Raw genomic sequence first — 17,247 nt, 5'->3', positions numbered from 1 at the left:
TTACCTTTGCTTCTTATATTATCAGACACAGGATTACTGCAAATGGTGGCCTGAAATCTATGGGGGGTGCCTCTTCTGGTCATGCAACATTCATAACCCATGTGCGTGCATCAGGGATTCCTGCGTTGGAAATTTCAGATCTTGGGGGGCTATCAATTGGCTATCACTGACCCCAACCATTCGTGCTGGACCTCTAGGGTAAATGCTTCCTTCTACTGTGACATATCCTCTTCCACCCCCTGTGGCTCCATCTCCATCTCCCGGGAGCTTTAACCCTCCCAGCCCTCAGTAGCTATAATCTCTACTAACATAAAGCATTCCTAACAGCAGTTGTTAAGCTCCATACAGGATCCATAGGAGCCTAATATCGGGAGTTCACCATAGTATTCATGGCTACGACTACTTGATGAAACTGTAACCTTCTTAAATCAAACCCTCCCCGCCATTGCACCAACTCATTGCTACTTATGTGCCTCTCTGACTCGACCTTTGCTTGCAGTGGTTCCCTTAAACTTCTCGGCTTATGACCTCTCAAATTTCTCCACTCCATCTGCCCACCATTCTCTCTGGACCCTTTCACCTGATGCTCCATTATGGGACCCTGAGGAGTCTAACCATACTGTGATTCCCTGGTGCTGCCTCCTGGGCTTGGGTGTCTCCCAGTCAGAGTTTTGCCACTCCAACCTCACCTTTAACTTCATTCTCTATGCACCACTTGGCTCATTCTTCTGGTGTAATGGTTCTCTCACCACTATCTTATCCACCAACACCTCCACCCCATGTATACTGGTAACACTTGTCCCGCAATTGACTCTCTATACACCTGATGAAGTACAGGCCCTCTTGTCTCCCCCTGTGCAAAGTAGGCGGGCTGCTTTCCTTCCAGAAATGGTGGGTCTCTCTCTGGCTGCATCTGTGGTGGGAGCAGGAATTTCTGGTGGAGCTCTAGGACACTCCTTATGGGCTGTACAGGACTTAAATTCTAAACTTGAACAAGAGCTCACTTCTACGGCAGAATCTCTAGCATCTTTACATAGGCAGGTCACATCCTTGGCTCAAGTTACTCTTCAAAACCGACAAGCTATAGACCTACTCACAGCCGAAAAAGGTGGAATCTGCCTCTTCTTGAGGGAAGAATGCTGTTACTACATCAATGAATCAGGCCTTGTGAAAATTAATGTAGTCAAGCTTACCGACCTGGCTACCTCTTTGAAAAATCCACCAAACCAAAACCCATTTGCCACCTTCCATTTAGCCAACTTCCAATCATGGCTGTTACCTCTTTTAGGGCCCATATGTCTCCTTTTTCTGATGTGTCTGTTCCTGCCCTGTCTGCTTCGCTTCCTACAGGGCCAATTACAAAATATCTCCAACCAAACTTTCAACCAGCTTCTGCTTAGGCACTATCAGCCTCTGATGACTGATGTACCCCCGACATCTTTAAGAAAACAGCTCACTCAGTGCTGAAGCTCACTACCAGGCATGATGGAATGCAACAGACATCGGACAGTGGGAGACAACGAGCCAGAAGAACCTCTTAATCTGCCACCTGGATTCTTGAGTCTTTATGTCCTTTTAAGCCTCCTCATGGCCCTTGGCCTCTTCTCTGTCAGTCCCCCAACATGGAACTTCTGCCAAAAAATGATCTTTGCTTTAATCTTTATCTTCATCCTGTTTTTGTTCGCTCTAATCTTCTTCAGATGCTGGTGATGCTATGTCAAGGCAACACTTACAATATTTCCTGGAGTCTCTGTTACAGGACCAATGGCTGATACCAACAATCTCCTCCATCCAGGACTGGTTCGATGCCATCGATGACTTGTGGCTTCAGGGAACTTTCATAGACTTCACCCCTACCGAAGTAGCTGTCTATAGCCACTGGGCTTTATTTCTGGTTGTCATGATATCCCCTGACCTGCTCCCCGAACATTCCTCCACTTCCCCTTCTAGGCCCTATGCCGCCCCCACACAGCAGGAAGCAGCTGGATCTGAACAACGACGCTCCAGTCCCTAAGAAAACAAAAAGGGAGGAATGTTGGGAAAAGATATAATGGCAGCCACACCCCAAAAACCTCAACATGGCGTCTGAGGAGCTTCTCTTCCTGCCTCTCCCTTTCCCGCCGGCGCCAATTCTCCCGCCAGCACCAATATTTAAATCCCGCTGATGGGAAACCTTAGCCCCAATAAGAACTAACTTCTTGGGCTCCGGAAATTACATCTGGAAGAACTTACCAATAAACAGGTGACCCGTAATTTACCTAAGCCCTGCCACCTCTCCTTAGATCTATATAAGCCCACAGCCTTCGTAATAAAGTGGAACCTCTCCTGTGATTTGTGTCATGTGGTGTCTTTCATTCGTAGTGCGGTGTCTTTCAGGTTACAGAGGCTAAGTGGCCAAGCTTGGCAGTGATCTAGAGGCTTGGCCAAGCTCCAAAATGGGGTTTCTACGGGCTGGTGGGGGACCCCTGGGCTATAGTCCCTCCTGCTGGGAGATTCATCACTTTGTCACTGAGGCATACAGATGCCACACACACTGCTTGGTCTTTGGGAACTGTGTTTAGCATTTGTGATCTTCACTGGATCCAATCTGTGAAGGCAGCGTAGAGGCATAGTAATTGGGAAGCAGGGCCCTTAGGAAAGTGATTGACTGTGGAGCAAAGAAACTTCAAGTTTGTACAGCAAGGAACTGGGTATGCTGGGATTTGAAGTTGGAAATGTCTAAGTGTTTACACACACACACACACACACACACATTCCAGCAAAGATAAATCCATAAACCAGCCTTTGATTGTTATTATTTAGTGTCAATATGAGTAGCAAAGATGTGTTGACTAATACCCTTTTAATTGACTTACTTTTCTTACTATTTGAAATTTTCATCCTTATTTATTTATTTATTTATTTATTTTTTATTGGTTGTTCAAAACATTACAAAGCTCATGACATATCATCTTCCATACATTTGATTCAAGTGGGTTATGAACTCCCATTTTTACCCCAAATACAAGTTGCAGAATCACATCGGTTACACATCCACATTTTTACATAATACCATATTAGTGACTGTTGTATTCTGCTACCTTTCCTATCCCCTACTATCCCCCCTCCCCTTCCCTTTCATCTTCCCTCTCTACCCCATCTGCTATTATTCAATTCTCTCCCTTTTTCCCCCCTTTCCCCTCACAATCTCTTATATGTAATTTTGTGTAACAATGAAGGTCTCCTTCCATTTCCATACAGTTTCCCTTCTCTCTCCCTTTCTCTCCCCCCACTCATCTCTGTTTAATGTTAATGTTTTCCTCATGCTCTTCTTCCCTGTTCTTGAAATTTTCATCCTTATTTATTAAAAAAAACATTTAGCTTTACTCCTAACCAAAGGATGAACACAGGAGTCAGCCCTGTTGTTGATCAAGACTTTCTGAATCAGCTTGAGAGATAGGGAAACTGAGGCCCAGATGTTGGATGTCTCACCCAGTGAAGAAAAGATGGAGTTTGAACTTCAACACAAACTCTCTGAACCCTAAACTCTGTAACCTAAGCAGATACCCAGGAGCCTTCCACAACCCACAGGAAATGCTACCAGGGGTTGAGCTGAGGGAAAAACGGAGGGACTGGAAATATGAAGAAAGGGGAATGGCCCCTGTAGATTTCCCTGGGTGAATTTGATTCACTTTTATCCAGGTGGGAGATTATAGGTTATATAACCCCTCCCCTCAATAATGCAGTCTCTTTCCTGATGGTATCCATTCCCAGAAAACTTGAATCTCAGGGTGATCAGATTTCAGAACAAGCTGATCTCTCAGAACCTATTTATGCAGGACCTGGGGCCCAGGACACTATCTAACCTGGCGCCATGGAGCTGGGAGGGGCCTTCACCATTTTTCTGGCACTCTGCTTGTCTTGCCTGCTCGTCCTCATTGCTTGGAAACGAATCAACAAGAGGGGAAAGCTCCCCCCAGGTCCCACACCAATTCCTTTCTTGGGGAACCTGCTCCAAATCAGCCCTAATGCCCCTTTTCAGTGTCTAATGAAGGTAAGTTTGTCCATTTCCTCTCCTGGGGCTAGAAGCAGTGAATCATATAGCCAGATACGTGTAGACCTTATGACTTCTGAAACAGACTCTGAGAGACTGAGAACCTGAGAATTCTGAAATTCCAAAATTTTAAAATTTTGGAAATACAAGTTCCAGGTGCATTGGAATAAACGTCTCATGATCTCAGGACTTTGGAATCACAGGCTCAGGACTTTGGGATCTTATATCCTTGAACATGAGGACTCTCGTACTTAGATTTTTACTAGTACTTTGAGACTCTGTACCATGAAATCTCAGGCTTCTAGGAATTCAGCATTTCAGAGAGAGAAGTATAGATCTCAGAGTTCATGTAATCCAGCTCCATCATTTTACGGATGAGGAAACTGGTATATAAGAGTTGAGGGTGATTTGTGCTCAGGAACCCAGGAGTGAAGATTTCCATGCCTTTTCCCCAATAGTCCTTCCAAGATTACCTTGATCTGTTGTACCCATATTTATATCCTCTGAATTCTCCCTCCCCTAAAATCCTTGACTGGTTTCTATGAGTACTCTAATTGAACCATCCTCTGGTGTCTTGCTTCACTCCCAGCTCCGGAAGAAGTATGGCCCCATGTTTACTGTGTACCTGGGCCCGCGGCCAGTAGTTATTTTGTGTGGACATGAACTGGTGAAGGAGGCTCTGGTAGACCGAGCAGATGAGTTCAGTGGCCGTGGAGAAATGGCTACATTAGACAAAAACTTCCAAGGTCATGGTAGGTAACTGCAATCACCAGAAATTATGTACTAAGTGTGTTCTAGGTTCTTTGATAAGTGCTCTACAGGAATTATTGCATTAACTCCTTTGAGAAAGCCATTAATATTGAACTAATTTTACAAAAGAAAAAGCACTGGTGAGGAAGATGAGGTATTGTCCCACAGAAGTGGTGGAATCACTTTGCTTTGAAGAAATCTGATTCTAACGTGATCACTTACTATGTTATTTCAGTTCTTACATTCAATGAATTAGTATGTGACAATCTTTGTGCACCAGTGTATGAAGATAAGAAATAGCCAACCCTATTTCTTATCTTCATACACATACCTAGCACATAGGTCTCTGACTCTTCCACTTAGGAGGATTATTTTCTAGTGTTACCCACGTACCTACTGCTAACTCCCTATATACTTTAATCCAAAGCAGTTTCATTCTTTCCATCTTTTCATCTCTCTCTGCTTTTTTCTTCCTCCTATCCATTACTCAATAAATCCATCAAAACATATTCATTATTCTTTATATACAAACATCTTTCCATTATATTATGTATATATCAATTACTCACCAATCCATCCATTTCTTAATCCTTCCATCATTTGTTTATCTCTTAATCTTTCCATCTACCTTCAAACCATTATCCATTCATCTCAAACCATCCACACATTAACATTTCACTTAGCTACTCAATCTTTCAATTTTCTACCCATCGGTCATCTAGTCATAAACTCTTCCTTTCATTGATAAATCTACCCAGAAATGTTATTAAACAATTTACCAATCCACACAGCTGGTGATTTCTAAATAAATCTTACTACATGGTAACTCCTTCAGTGTAGGTATATTGATGTACAAGTACAAGCTTCTGTGTATACATACATATGTGTTGATCTAGAGAATCCATTTAGTGCACAGAAAATAGAACTGTGTTCTAATTCCATGGTGCTGTATGTGGCATTAAACCCTACTTCCTCCACCTTCCCCCATACTCACTAAGTAATTTACCCAGTTCTAGCTCTTTCCTATAGGAAACTCTCTTTAATCTCCCCACCATTATTTCTAGCCTGACTCCCTTTTCCTCTGCCTCAGTCTGAAGGAAGGGAATCTTAGTCTCCCCATTGAGCCTGCAAGGTCAAGAGGAACTTCTTCAAGAATAAAAAACTTTTATAGTCCACCCCATCCTTGCCTAGCACACAGCTGAGCACAGAGAGGGGAAGGGAGGCAGGAGCCTGACATTCAGATTCTGGCAGGTATAGCTATGGCCAATGGAGAACGATGGAAGATTCTCCGACGTTTTTCTCTGACCATCCTGCGGGACTTTGGGATGGGAAAGCGGAGCATTGAGGAGCGGATCCAGGAGGAGGCTGGCTACCTGCTGGAGGAATTCCGGAAGACCAAGGGTATGGGGGTCCCAGGGGAGGGCTACTATGTGACTGGGTGCTTATGGAGAGTATAGTCATGGAAGGTGGACCTTGGTGGAAAAAAACACTCAAATGAAGAGCATGGAGAATATTATAGATTTGCCAAGCTATCAGCCATGTTCCATGGTAAAAATCAACATGGATGACCCCCAGAGACCATTTGTCTAGAACCTTTTACCTCTGGATCTCACTGTGACTGTGTGCCCATGATATAATAATATATAGATTAGGATGATATATGAGTTTGTGTATTTTTTTGGAGGTAGGATCAAATTTCATTATGTTTATAGATTTTTATTGTGGTGAATAACATCAAACTTATCATCTTCACCATTTTTAGTTGTATAATTCAGTAGGGTTAGGTGTATTCATATTGTTGGAATACAAATCTTTAAATTTTTTTTTCATCTTGCAAATCAGAAACTCTTTACCCATTTCATTATTCTTTTAAAAGTATTCCAGTTCCCAACCAAAAATAGGGCCTGCAACCAATGAAGTTTAGAGAGAAAAGATCCAGGGGCTGAGAAATATGTAAAGAAAAATAGATAAGAGCTAGAAACAGAGATAGATTTCTTTAAATCAGAGATTTTCCATCTGGATTCCATGGATAATTTATAGGGTCTTTACCAAGGCTTTGAAAGGCCATGTACCCTCACAAGTTATTTATCAAAATGTGCACTTGTAAATATGTACATTGTTCTGAAGCAACTGTTCCCAAATCTACTTCCTTGACCTGCATTCCATTTTACAGATGGTGCAGCTGAGGTCTTGGGAAGGATTTCCATCATAGCCTAAGTGGAATCCATGGTAGAGCTAGACAGAGTCCAGGCATTCGCATTCGCCTTCTCCTCCTCCTCCTCCTCCTCCTCCTCCTCCTCCTCCTCCTCCTCCTCCTCCCCCTTCTTCTTCCTTCTCCTCCATCTCCTCCTCCTCCTCCTCCCCTTCTTCTTTCTTCTCCTCCGTCTCCTCCTCCTCCTCCTCCTTCTTCTTCCTCTCCTCCTCCTCCTCCTCCTTCTTCTTCCTCTCCTCCTCCTCCTCCTCCTTCTTCTTCTCCTCCTTCTCCTTCTCTTCCTCCTCCTCCTCCTTCTTTTTCTTCCTCTCCTCCTCCTCCTCCTCTTCCTCCTTCTCCTTCTTCTTCTTCTTCTCCTACTTCTCCTTCTCCTTCTCCTCCTCCTCCTCCCTTCTTCTTCCTTCTCCTCCATCTCATCCTCCTCCTCCTTCTTCTTCCTCTTCTCCTCCTCCTCCTCCTTCTCCTTCTTCTCCTTCTCCTTCTCCTCCTCCTCCTCCCTTCTTCTTCCTTCTCCTCCATCTCCTCCTCCTCCTCCTTCTTCTTCTTCCTCTTCTCCTCCTCCTCCTCCTTCTCCTTCTTCTCCTCCTTCTCCTCCTCCTCCTCCCTTCTTCTTCCTTCTTCTCCATCTCTGTCTCCTCCTCCTCTTCCTCCTCCTTCTTCTTCCTCTCCTCCTCCTCCTCCTTCTTCTTCTCCTTCTCCTCCTCCTCCTCCTCCTTCTCCTCTTCCTTCTCTTCCTCCTCCTCCTTCTCTTCCTCCTCCTCCTTCTTCTCCTTCTTCTTTATTCTTTTCAGTGCTGGAAATCGAACCCAGGGACTCATGCCTGCTAGGGAAGCACTCTACTACTAAGGTGCACCACCAGTCCTTCTTTTGAAAATATGGCCCTTACCATTGCTTTCCTCCCAAATCTGTGACTCATTTTTTCTTTTTTAAGTCCTAGATGGACACAGTACCCTTTTCTTAATTTTTTTTAGTTGTAAATGAACCTTTATTTTATTTATTTATATGTGGTGCTGAGAATGAAACCCAGGGCCTTGCACATGCTAGGCAAGCACTCTACGACTGAGGTATGACCCCAGCCCCAGATATAATACATTTTTTAAAATTTATTTTTATATGGTTCTAAGGATCAAACCCAGTGCCTCACATGTGCTAGGCAAGTATTCTACCATTAAGTACAACCCCAGCCCCAAATTTATGACTCTTATCCACAACTGCATGTAAGCAACAATAACAAAAAATAATTAAGCCTTACCAGCATTTATTGAGTGTTAAATCCATGTCGGGCCCTGTGCTAAGCATTTTGCATGGACCATAACATGGAATCTGCATGAACAAATGAGGTGGTCTTTAAGCCAGTTTGCAGATTGAGAAATCTAGACTCAAACCCCAAAATAAGCTAATTCACATATACTATTAAGTAGTAGATACAAGACCCAAATCTACCAATGGATGATTCCACATCCCTGATTACTAATTTTCACCTCCAACATATACAATTTCCATCACCAGGTGCCCCCATCGATCCCACCTTCTTCCTAAGCCGTACTGTTTCCAATGTCATCAGTTCGGTTGTCTTTGGAAGCCGCTTTGACTATGAGGACAAGGAATTCCTAAACCTGCTACGGATGATCAATGAGAGCTTCATAGAGATGAGCACCCCCTGGGCACAGGTACCACTTGTCACTTCTCTGCCCACCTCTAGTCTGAGTTCAATAGGCACTTGCCTGTACCTCACTTAATCTTCTCCACAGCCCTGGAAGACAACTATCAATATGCCCAAATCTCTAGGAAGCCAAAAGCCACACCTGGTTCCCAGACCCAGAACTGCATTTTGAGCCCAGCTCCCCGATTCTAGACACCACCTGCCTGGTGACCAGTACCCACTCCTAAATAATCCTCTTTGCCTGTTCCCCACAGCTCTATGAGATGTACTCAGGAATCATGCAATATTTGCCAGGAAGACACAAACACCTCTACTATATGATAGAGGATCTTAAGGACTTTGTTGCATCCAGAGTGAAAATCAACGAGGCATCCCTTGACCCCCACCATCCCCGAGACTTCATCGACTGCTTCCTCATCAAGATGCACCAGGTGCTTGCTTTCCTCCCCCAATACCCTTCTCTCATCTCCTCTGGGTATCTGCACCTTTAAGCCCCCTCTGCAGAGGTTGGGGCGAAAAGAGCAAGTACTCCCATGCTTCACTCTATCCATAGATGGGATACAGAAACTATGAAAGTAGAAACTCTCACAACCTTTAAACTTTTTTTTAAGTTGATGAAATAAAATTTATTTTTATTGACATGTATTAAATGCATATATTAGTGGGTGATCACTGGTGTGATATTTCCATACATCATAAGGCAGGCACTGATCAAATTCAACCTTCCTTTTCCACCCACTTCTTTCCAATCACTAGTAATGACAATTATTCTTTCTGGTTGAGTTTTTAGCTTCCACATGTGACAGAATATGTGGTATTTGTCTTTCTGTGTCTGGCTAATTTCATTTAACATAATGACCTCTGGTTTTATCCATTTTTCTGCAGATGGAAGGATTTCCTTCTTCGTGTGGATGACTAGCTCCCCATTGTATATGGATATGGCACCTTTTTTTCTATCAATAATAAGATTCAAATCCAGAAATTTTAGTAACAAGGAAACTGAAAATCTTACATTTTTCCAATCGTATATGCCAGAGACTTAATGGTTGTAGAAAAGCAGAGTGAATCTTTAGCATTTTTGAATTTGGGAAATTTAGAAGCTTAGTTATTTTTAAAAATATATTTTTAGTTGTAGATGGACACAATGTTTTTCTTTTATTTGTTTATTTTTATGTGGTGCCAGGGATCAAACCCAGTGCCTCACACATGCTAGGCAACTGCTCTACCACTGAGCCACATCCCTGGCTCCTAGAAGCTTAGTTTTTTTAAAAATTGGAGCTCAAACTTTAAAAATTTTAAAGTCTTAGAGATGTAAAAATTTAGAGGCTTAATATGTTGTATCATTGATTCTTAGAATTAGGCAGTGGAATGAATGGGACATAACTTTTCTATGTTCATATATGAATACATCACCATGAAACTCCACATCATGTACAACTACAAGAATGGGATCCTAATTAGAATAAGTTATACTTCATGTATATATAATGTGTCAAAATATACTCTACTGTCATGCATATCTAAAAAGGACAAACAAAAAAGTAAATAGGAAAAAAGAAACTTAGTATACTTAGTAGTTTAAAATTATAAACTCTAATATATATAATTATAATCTTCAAATCTTACAAGGCACTACTCCCTTCTCCTGCTCTACTTCTCTGTCCACTACAGCCGCAGTGCCCTCTGCCCTGTTCTTCCTCTAACACACCAGGATCAGGACCTCAGCTCCTGACTCAGGATCTTTTCTCTGGTTGTTTCTTCTCCCAGCTTGGCTTACCCATCTATTGACTTTTCAAAAATGCCTACACTATTCACAGGGAGAAAATAAGAAAATAAAGACTTAAGATTGTAGCTATTTATTATCTGCTCACTTTCAGGAAAAAAATGATCCCTACACAGAATTCAACCTCAAGAATTTGGTTCTTACCACGCTCAACCTCTTCTTTGCGGGCACAGAAACAGTGAGCTCCACACTACGCTATGGATTTTTGCTGCTAATGAAGCATCCTGAAGTGGAAGGTGAGTGTCCCCCCGAAATGGCCCATCCTATCTGGCACCTCCTGGTCCTACCAGGACATAATCTTGAAAATTTAGGGTTCCACAACCTTAGATAACTCTTCACCCTTCAGAACGCCAGGACATGGCATCTTGAAATCTCTGGTTGGGGGGCCACTAACCCAACCTTCAACTTGGTGTCTATTGTAAGAGGCAGCTTCAAACCACAAATATGTGTTACCTTAAAGTCCTGGAGTTCAGAAGTTCAGAGAGGTTTGACGAGGCTGAAACCAAGGGGGAGCCTTTTCCAGCATTAACAGCTTCCTCTTTTGTATTTCTGGGTTCGTGGCTCTTTCTTGCTGCTGCAAGGCCAGTAGTGAAGATCTCTCCTTGCCTCCTCATCTTCCAGGGCCCCTTTTCCTACTCTGGTCCTCCAGCCTCTCTTATACAGACACACCTGATTGATTATACTAGTGCCCTCTGGATGATCCAGGCTAATCTCTCCCTCTCGAGATCCTTTATTTAATGGCATCTGTGACATCTCTTTTATCCTTTTGTTGTCCTTTATTACATAACCTTCACAGGCTTCTGGGATTAGGAGGTATAGATGTCTTTGATGACCACAATGGAGTTGAAGGTATTGCCAAAATCAAATAGAATCCATCTTCATTCCAGTCTGGTCTGGTTGGTAACTCTAGTTATAAGAAATTTGTTTCTCACTTACAAAAAAAAAATCTCCAATTTGGACACTCTTTCTAGTGAGGTGGTTTGAACCAAGCCAAAGCCTTTTTTTTTTTGGCTAAAAGTCTGTGTGGGGAGGCCCAGCTGGAAGCAGGATATTGGCCTGATCATCTGTCTTCCTTGGCTCATTGGTGTTTCCAAGTCCAGGTCAAATGCTCCAGCTAGCATCCAGGCTGGAGGCCTGTGCCTCCCAGGGTCTGATGGACATTTCTTGAGTACCACTGATGTGTCCGTTGTCAAGTGTGGATGATGGCCTTCACCTCAGAGCTCATTTGCTGGAGATTCTTAATTTTGTGGCATTTGCAAACAGAAGCTCCTCCTGCCCTCCCTGTCTTGTTTTCTGCCTTCTTCCAGACAAGATCCATAAAGAGATTAACCAGGTTATTGGCCCCCACCGGATGCCACGAGTGGAAGACAGGGTCAAGATGCCTTACACAGATGCCGTCATCCACGAGATCCAAAGACTGACGGACATTGTGCCCATGGGTGTCCCCCACAATGTCATCCAGGACACTCATTTCCGAGGCTACTTTCTGCCCAAGGTTTGGTAACACTCTCACTGTTTCATTCTCCATGGCACCCTTCTCTCCACGTGGAACTCCCTTCCATGGATTAACCAGGCCTGACCCTGCTTAGCTTCCAAAATCAGATGAGGTCTGGTGGGTCCAGGCTAGTATGGCTGCAGACTCTTGGTTCACCACCCCCTGTCCAATACTGATTTCTTCTAATTGCTCCCATCTTCACCCCAGGGCACAGATGTTTTTCCTGTGATTGGCTCAGTCCTCAGAGACCCCAAATACTTCCGCTACCCAGATGCCTTCTATCCTGAACACTTCCTGGATGAACAGGGACGCTTCAAGAAGAACGAGGCTTTTGTGCCTTTCTCCTCTGGTAGGTTTCAATGTATGGGTTTCCCCAGGGACATTTTAGAACCTTTTTCTTGAAGCCCAAGTCAGAGTGGGAGCTGAGGACTATGTCCTGAAACTCTCAAATCCTAAAATCCCTGAATCAGGGAATATTAACACCACTGGCTCTCATGTTTAGAAAAAAAAAATGTTAGAGTAGAACAACAAAATTTTCCTATTAAGAACCAAATACAAAATATTTTAGTTTTTCCCAGCCTTGTGATCCTTGTCTGAACTACTCACCCCTGCTATTGTACTATGGAAGTGACCATCAACAACACTGAAACAAATGAGCATGTGTGTGAGCCTATGAAATTTTATTTATGGACACTGAAGTTTGAATTTCATACTTTTGAAAAATCTTTGAGGAACTCAAATGAAGAGAAGTTTGAAATTCTTGGGTCCTTTAGAAACTTTCCATTGGAATCCATGAATCTGAGGCAGAGAGAAGTAGCTGCCAGTGTTGAGTGCTGCTAAGAAGCAGGTCCTAGCTGAGCATGGACAGGAGGAGCCCACTGAGTCTTGCTAATGACCCTATAAAGTGGACACAGTCATGACTCTTGAGATGCTGATGAGGCAGCTGAGGCCCACTGGGGTGATCAGGCCAGATGCCTCCCAGGCCCTCAGTACCTAGCAGATATGACCTGACCTCCCACCCTGTTCTGTGCCTGCAGGAAAACGCATCTGCCTGGGGGAGGCCCTGGCCCGCATGGAACTCTTCCTCTACTTCACCTCCATCCTTCAGAACTTCTCTTTACGTTCACTGGTCCCCGTGGCAGACATTGACATCACTCCCAGGATGTCAGGCTTCGGCAACATCCCCCCAACTTACAAGCTCTGCCTTGTGGCCCACTGAGCGCCCCCTACTGGCCAGGCAAGACCAGTCTGAGAGCTGAGCTCTTCCTCTTGCTCCCCGACACACCCACCCTCCTCATCTCTCCAAATTCTCCCCATAACCCTAAGAGAAGGCACTCTCACTACTGTGATGGGACCACAGGTCAGAGGATGACATCCAAAACCACACAGCTGTATGTCTTTGTTTTAGAAAAGCAACAAACTGCCCAACATCTGGCACAAGCCCGTAGGTGTAAGTTCACAGTTTCCTCTGCCTTGTTTCTGGCTGCAACAAACTTCTGTAGATTCTGTCTTTATGTTGTTCCCTTGCCTGAGCCCTGATAGTGATCATAATATAGTTCACAATCTTTTCTGGTTTATTTTGATGTGCATTCCCCCCCAATAAAATCAACACAGAGCTCAAGACTGTCACATATAGGAAATTTATTGTGCATTGTGTGAAACAGTATATAAAGTACAGAAAACCACCTGAAGTGAGCTTTTGGACTTCCTCATCACTGGTCATCTTTTCTGACAGCCCCATCTCCAGGGACTCTTCTCTGGTTGGGCCACCACATGCGACATTCTAGCCTTGAGTATCTTTAGTGGCATTACTCTCCCCACCATAACTTCTTTGCCATCCTCACTCTCCTGATTGCTCTTATCAAACACCAAATTCTGCACACTCCCCATTCCATTTTGAAGATAGTTCAGTTGTTCATAGCCTATTATTCCATTTCTAAACTCCTGATAAGTTATTTTATTTATTCAACCAAAACGTGTATCAAATATCCAACATGTGTTTGCACACCCTTCATGAACATAGTATCTTTCGCCTTCATGGAGCTTAGGTGCTAGTGCAAAAGGTTGACAATGAAGCATAAACTTTGATGATTTTAAATCGTAAAGGTTGCTATGTGTTCGAGCATAATTGGTCGGCTTACAAAATCAATGAGAATTCTGGAAAAACGGACTATGAACAGAAATAGGAAAAAATGAAGCTCTGATAGAACCATCCAGTAGGTGATGCTGCCACCTCACTCAGCCCCAGTCATGATCACCATAGCCCAAGACTAATGACCTCTGCTGCTGCTGTAGACAACCTCTTGTTTGTGTCTGTGTTTTTGTGTCACACCCTCAATGTTCTAGGCAGGATAATTCAATTAGCCACATTTTAAAGACTGGGGGCACAGGATGTGGTGAGGAGGAATAAATGGTTCTTTGAGTTGTGATGGGGGGAGCAAGGACTTGCCTTTGATCAGGGATATCATAATAGACATGCTTGCAAAACCAGAAGGGAGTTTTTTAAATTTTTAATTTGTTTTAATTAGTTATACAAGGCAGTAGAATGCACTTATGCACCTTGATATGTCATACATAAATGGGGTATGATTTCTCATTTTTATGATGTATAATACACACTCAATGCCCTTCTGCACATTATGTGGATAGGGCCCCCTGGGAAGCAGAGGTTTAGTTCCAGGCAGGAGTGCATCGTTTCGTGGGGCTGGGGGCGAAAGCATGTGAAGGAAAAAGAGGAAGGAAGGAGAAGCCTTCAGGAAAAGTCTCCAGACCAACGTGCAGTTGTGACAACTGTGGACAGTATGAAGAGAAGGCAGAGCTGGGCAGGGAGGGACCCAGACCACCATGCTGAGCATGCAGATTCCCCAGTCATCTCAGAAGTACCTCTCAAGTGAAGACTGCTGTTAGGAGTGTCTAGGATTGGGCAGAACAGGCTGTGACTGACACCTTGGCTTATGCTCAGTTCTGTCCAAGCTGCCTTAGAAGAACCCAAACCTGCTCCAAGCTCAGTGGGTCCTGAAGATGCTGCAGCTGGGGGCTCACGTGCTCCTTGCTGCTGAATGGCAAGTTCTTCTTCCTGCGTCGCTGCTGCTGTTTCTTCTTCTCCTCCTCCTCCTTTTTTTCTTTTTTTTTTTTTGGTGCTGAGGATTGAACCCAAGGGTACTCTACCACTGAGTTACATTCCAAGCCCCCCCTCATTTAAAAATATTCTTTCGTTTATTTTTTATATTTTGTGGTGCAGGAGATGAACCCAGGGGCCCTGTACGTGCTAGACAAGTGTTCTACCACTGAGCGACTCCCCCAGCCTCCCCCAGACCTTTTAATTTTTTTTATTTTGAGCCATGCTTAGGGCTTCGCTAAGTTGCTATGACTTTTCCTCAAACTTGTGATATTCGTGCCTCAAACTCTGGAGTCGCTGGGATCACAGGTGAGCACCAACATGCCTGGCAAATGGCAAGTTCTTGAATGAAACTCCAAATGGTGCATCTCCACATCTGTGGCAGACACAGATGTACAAAAGCTGTCATCAAACACTAGACCCAGTCCCTGACCACAAGGACGTCACAGTTCAGGATATTAGTTTCTTGTATGAGGAACATTCATTAAGAAGTACATCATTTAATCTAAGAAATAGAAAAAGCCAATTTACATAACAGAAATAATACAGATGCAGAAAGAAACCCCACAGATGATTTTGATGATTGTACAAATTGATCATTGAACATCGTTTTTCTTCAGCAGAATGCTGATGGGATTGTCAGATATCAAAGAGGTGGAAGTATTGCCCTGAGTGATGGCTCCTCCATACAGGTAAATTTTATTCCTCACAGTGTTGTCCAGGAGACCTGGAGGTTCTAATTGTGGAGAATGTGAAGGGCTCTCTCTGGTCCTGTCCTTAGCACCCTCTTGTCAGTTCGCTGGCACTTGGATATCACAGTTTATCATGCTGCTTCCCCATGAGACAGATTGAGCCTTTCTTTTTGAAGTTCTGTAAATTTAAGGTGACACACTGTGGTTTTGTGTTTGAGTCTTTGATTACCGAGGACTGGACTTTGTGTGTTTGTTTATGTATGTGAGCATTTGAACTTTAATAACCTGTGAATTAAACTCCTTGTCTGTGTGGTTCCTCTACTGTCAGGATATCTCTCACTGACTCTAAGTTGTTTCACAGTTAGGAAAGTATCTCATTTTGGGGGGGGTGCAAGGATTGAACCCCAGGGGCACTCAACCACTGAGCCACATCCCCATCCCTTTTTATATTTTATTTTGAGACAGGGTCTAGCTAAGTTGCTCAGGGCCTCACTCAGTTGCTGAGGCTGGCTTTGAACTTGGAATCCTCCTGTATCAGCCTCCCAAACTGCTGTGATTATAGGCACGTGTCATCTTACCTAGCTAGTAATCCCACTTCTGGTGGTGGTTAACAGGATTCTACCTAATGCTCTTGCCTTGAATTTTCATGTTTCTAAAAGTTATTTCTTCTGAAGTAAAATGACTGCTAATTTTTCTTTTTCTTTTTTACCGAGCTAGCTATGGTTTTAGAAAGGCTTTTTCTTCTGTGCATGTGTTCATCTCACCATTCCATTAGGGCATACAAATGTCAAAATTATGAGGACATAATTTTGTCCTCATAATGTTCTTTCCAACAACACTTGAATACGGGAATTCAGTACAAGGTAAATGATGAGCATGCCCAACAATAGAGGTGTGGTGGATCCTACCCAATGGGTTATGCTGATCATTGAAAAGTCAAAATCTAAATTCAGCCACATAATGTTATGTCATATATAATTAAAATAGTAATAAATGAAAAGTTACATTTTAAATTCTGCTGAAATATGTATTACAAAACTATTTTCTGGAAATTCTTTGCAAACATGATCAGTGACTCCATTTTTTTTGCAGGGTATTAAATAGTTAATTGGTATTATTCTTTAAAAAAGAGAAAAAGTCAGACTCCTTGAAAGACATTAACAATAATGCTTTAACAAAATCTCTCATTTCCTGTAAATACCAGACTGAGACAAAACCAGATATCACTCCCACAGGTTTCTTCTTTCTCTCCATTGGGTTTTCCTCGTGGGTGAGCATCTGAGGTGATGTAGGTCCCTCCCATTGCAGGTGAGAAGACCACCTGCCTGCTTTCCAGGAGCAACCTGCCAAGAGTTCTCTTTAACCACTGAAGTAATGGTTTTAATGACACCAGTCATAACCTCTTCTTCCCAGTCTTGGTGGGAAGAGTGTGAAACACAGCTAGTACTTCTTTCCCTGGCTCTGAGTGTCCATTTTGATAATGCCTAGTTACATGGGGCAA

At 43.2% G+C, this 17,247-nt stretch overlaps 1 protein-coding gene across 1 annotated transcript; it reads left to right on the top strand.

Annotated features, from left to right (window-relative positions):
- The first annotated feature begins 3,853 nt into the window (after positions 1-3,853).
- On the top strand, positions 3,854-13,580 carry LOC144250374 (cytochrome P450 2G1). Its single transcript, XM_077793131.1, has 9 exons — positions 3,854-4,033; positions 4,623-4,785; positions 6,035-6,184; positions 8,505-8,665; positions 8,913-9,089; positions 10,536-10,677; positions 11,749-11,936; positions 12,144-12,285; positions 12,974-13,580. The coding sequence occupies exons 1-9, from the start codon at positions 3,854-3,856 to the stop codon at positions 13,153-13,155; spliced, it is 1,485 nt and encodes a 494-aa protein (XP_077649257.1). The 3' UTR covers positions 13,156-13,580.
- Positions 13,581-17,247: the final 3,667 nt, after the last annotated feature.

Source organism: Urocitellus parryii, chromosome 15 (assembly GCF_045843805.1).
Source record: "Urocitellus parryii isolate mUroPar1 chromosome 15, mUroPar1.hap1, whole genome shotgun sequence".
Lineage (NCBI taxonomy): Eukaryota > Metazoa > Chordata > Mammalia > Rodentia > Sciuridae > Urocitellus > Urocitellus parryii.
Note: the sequence above shows the minus strand (reverse complement) of the source record. Positions and strands in the feature narration are given on the sequence as shown.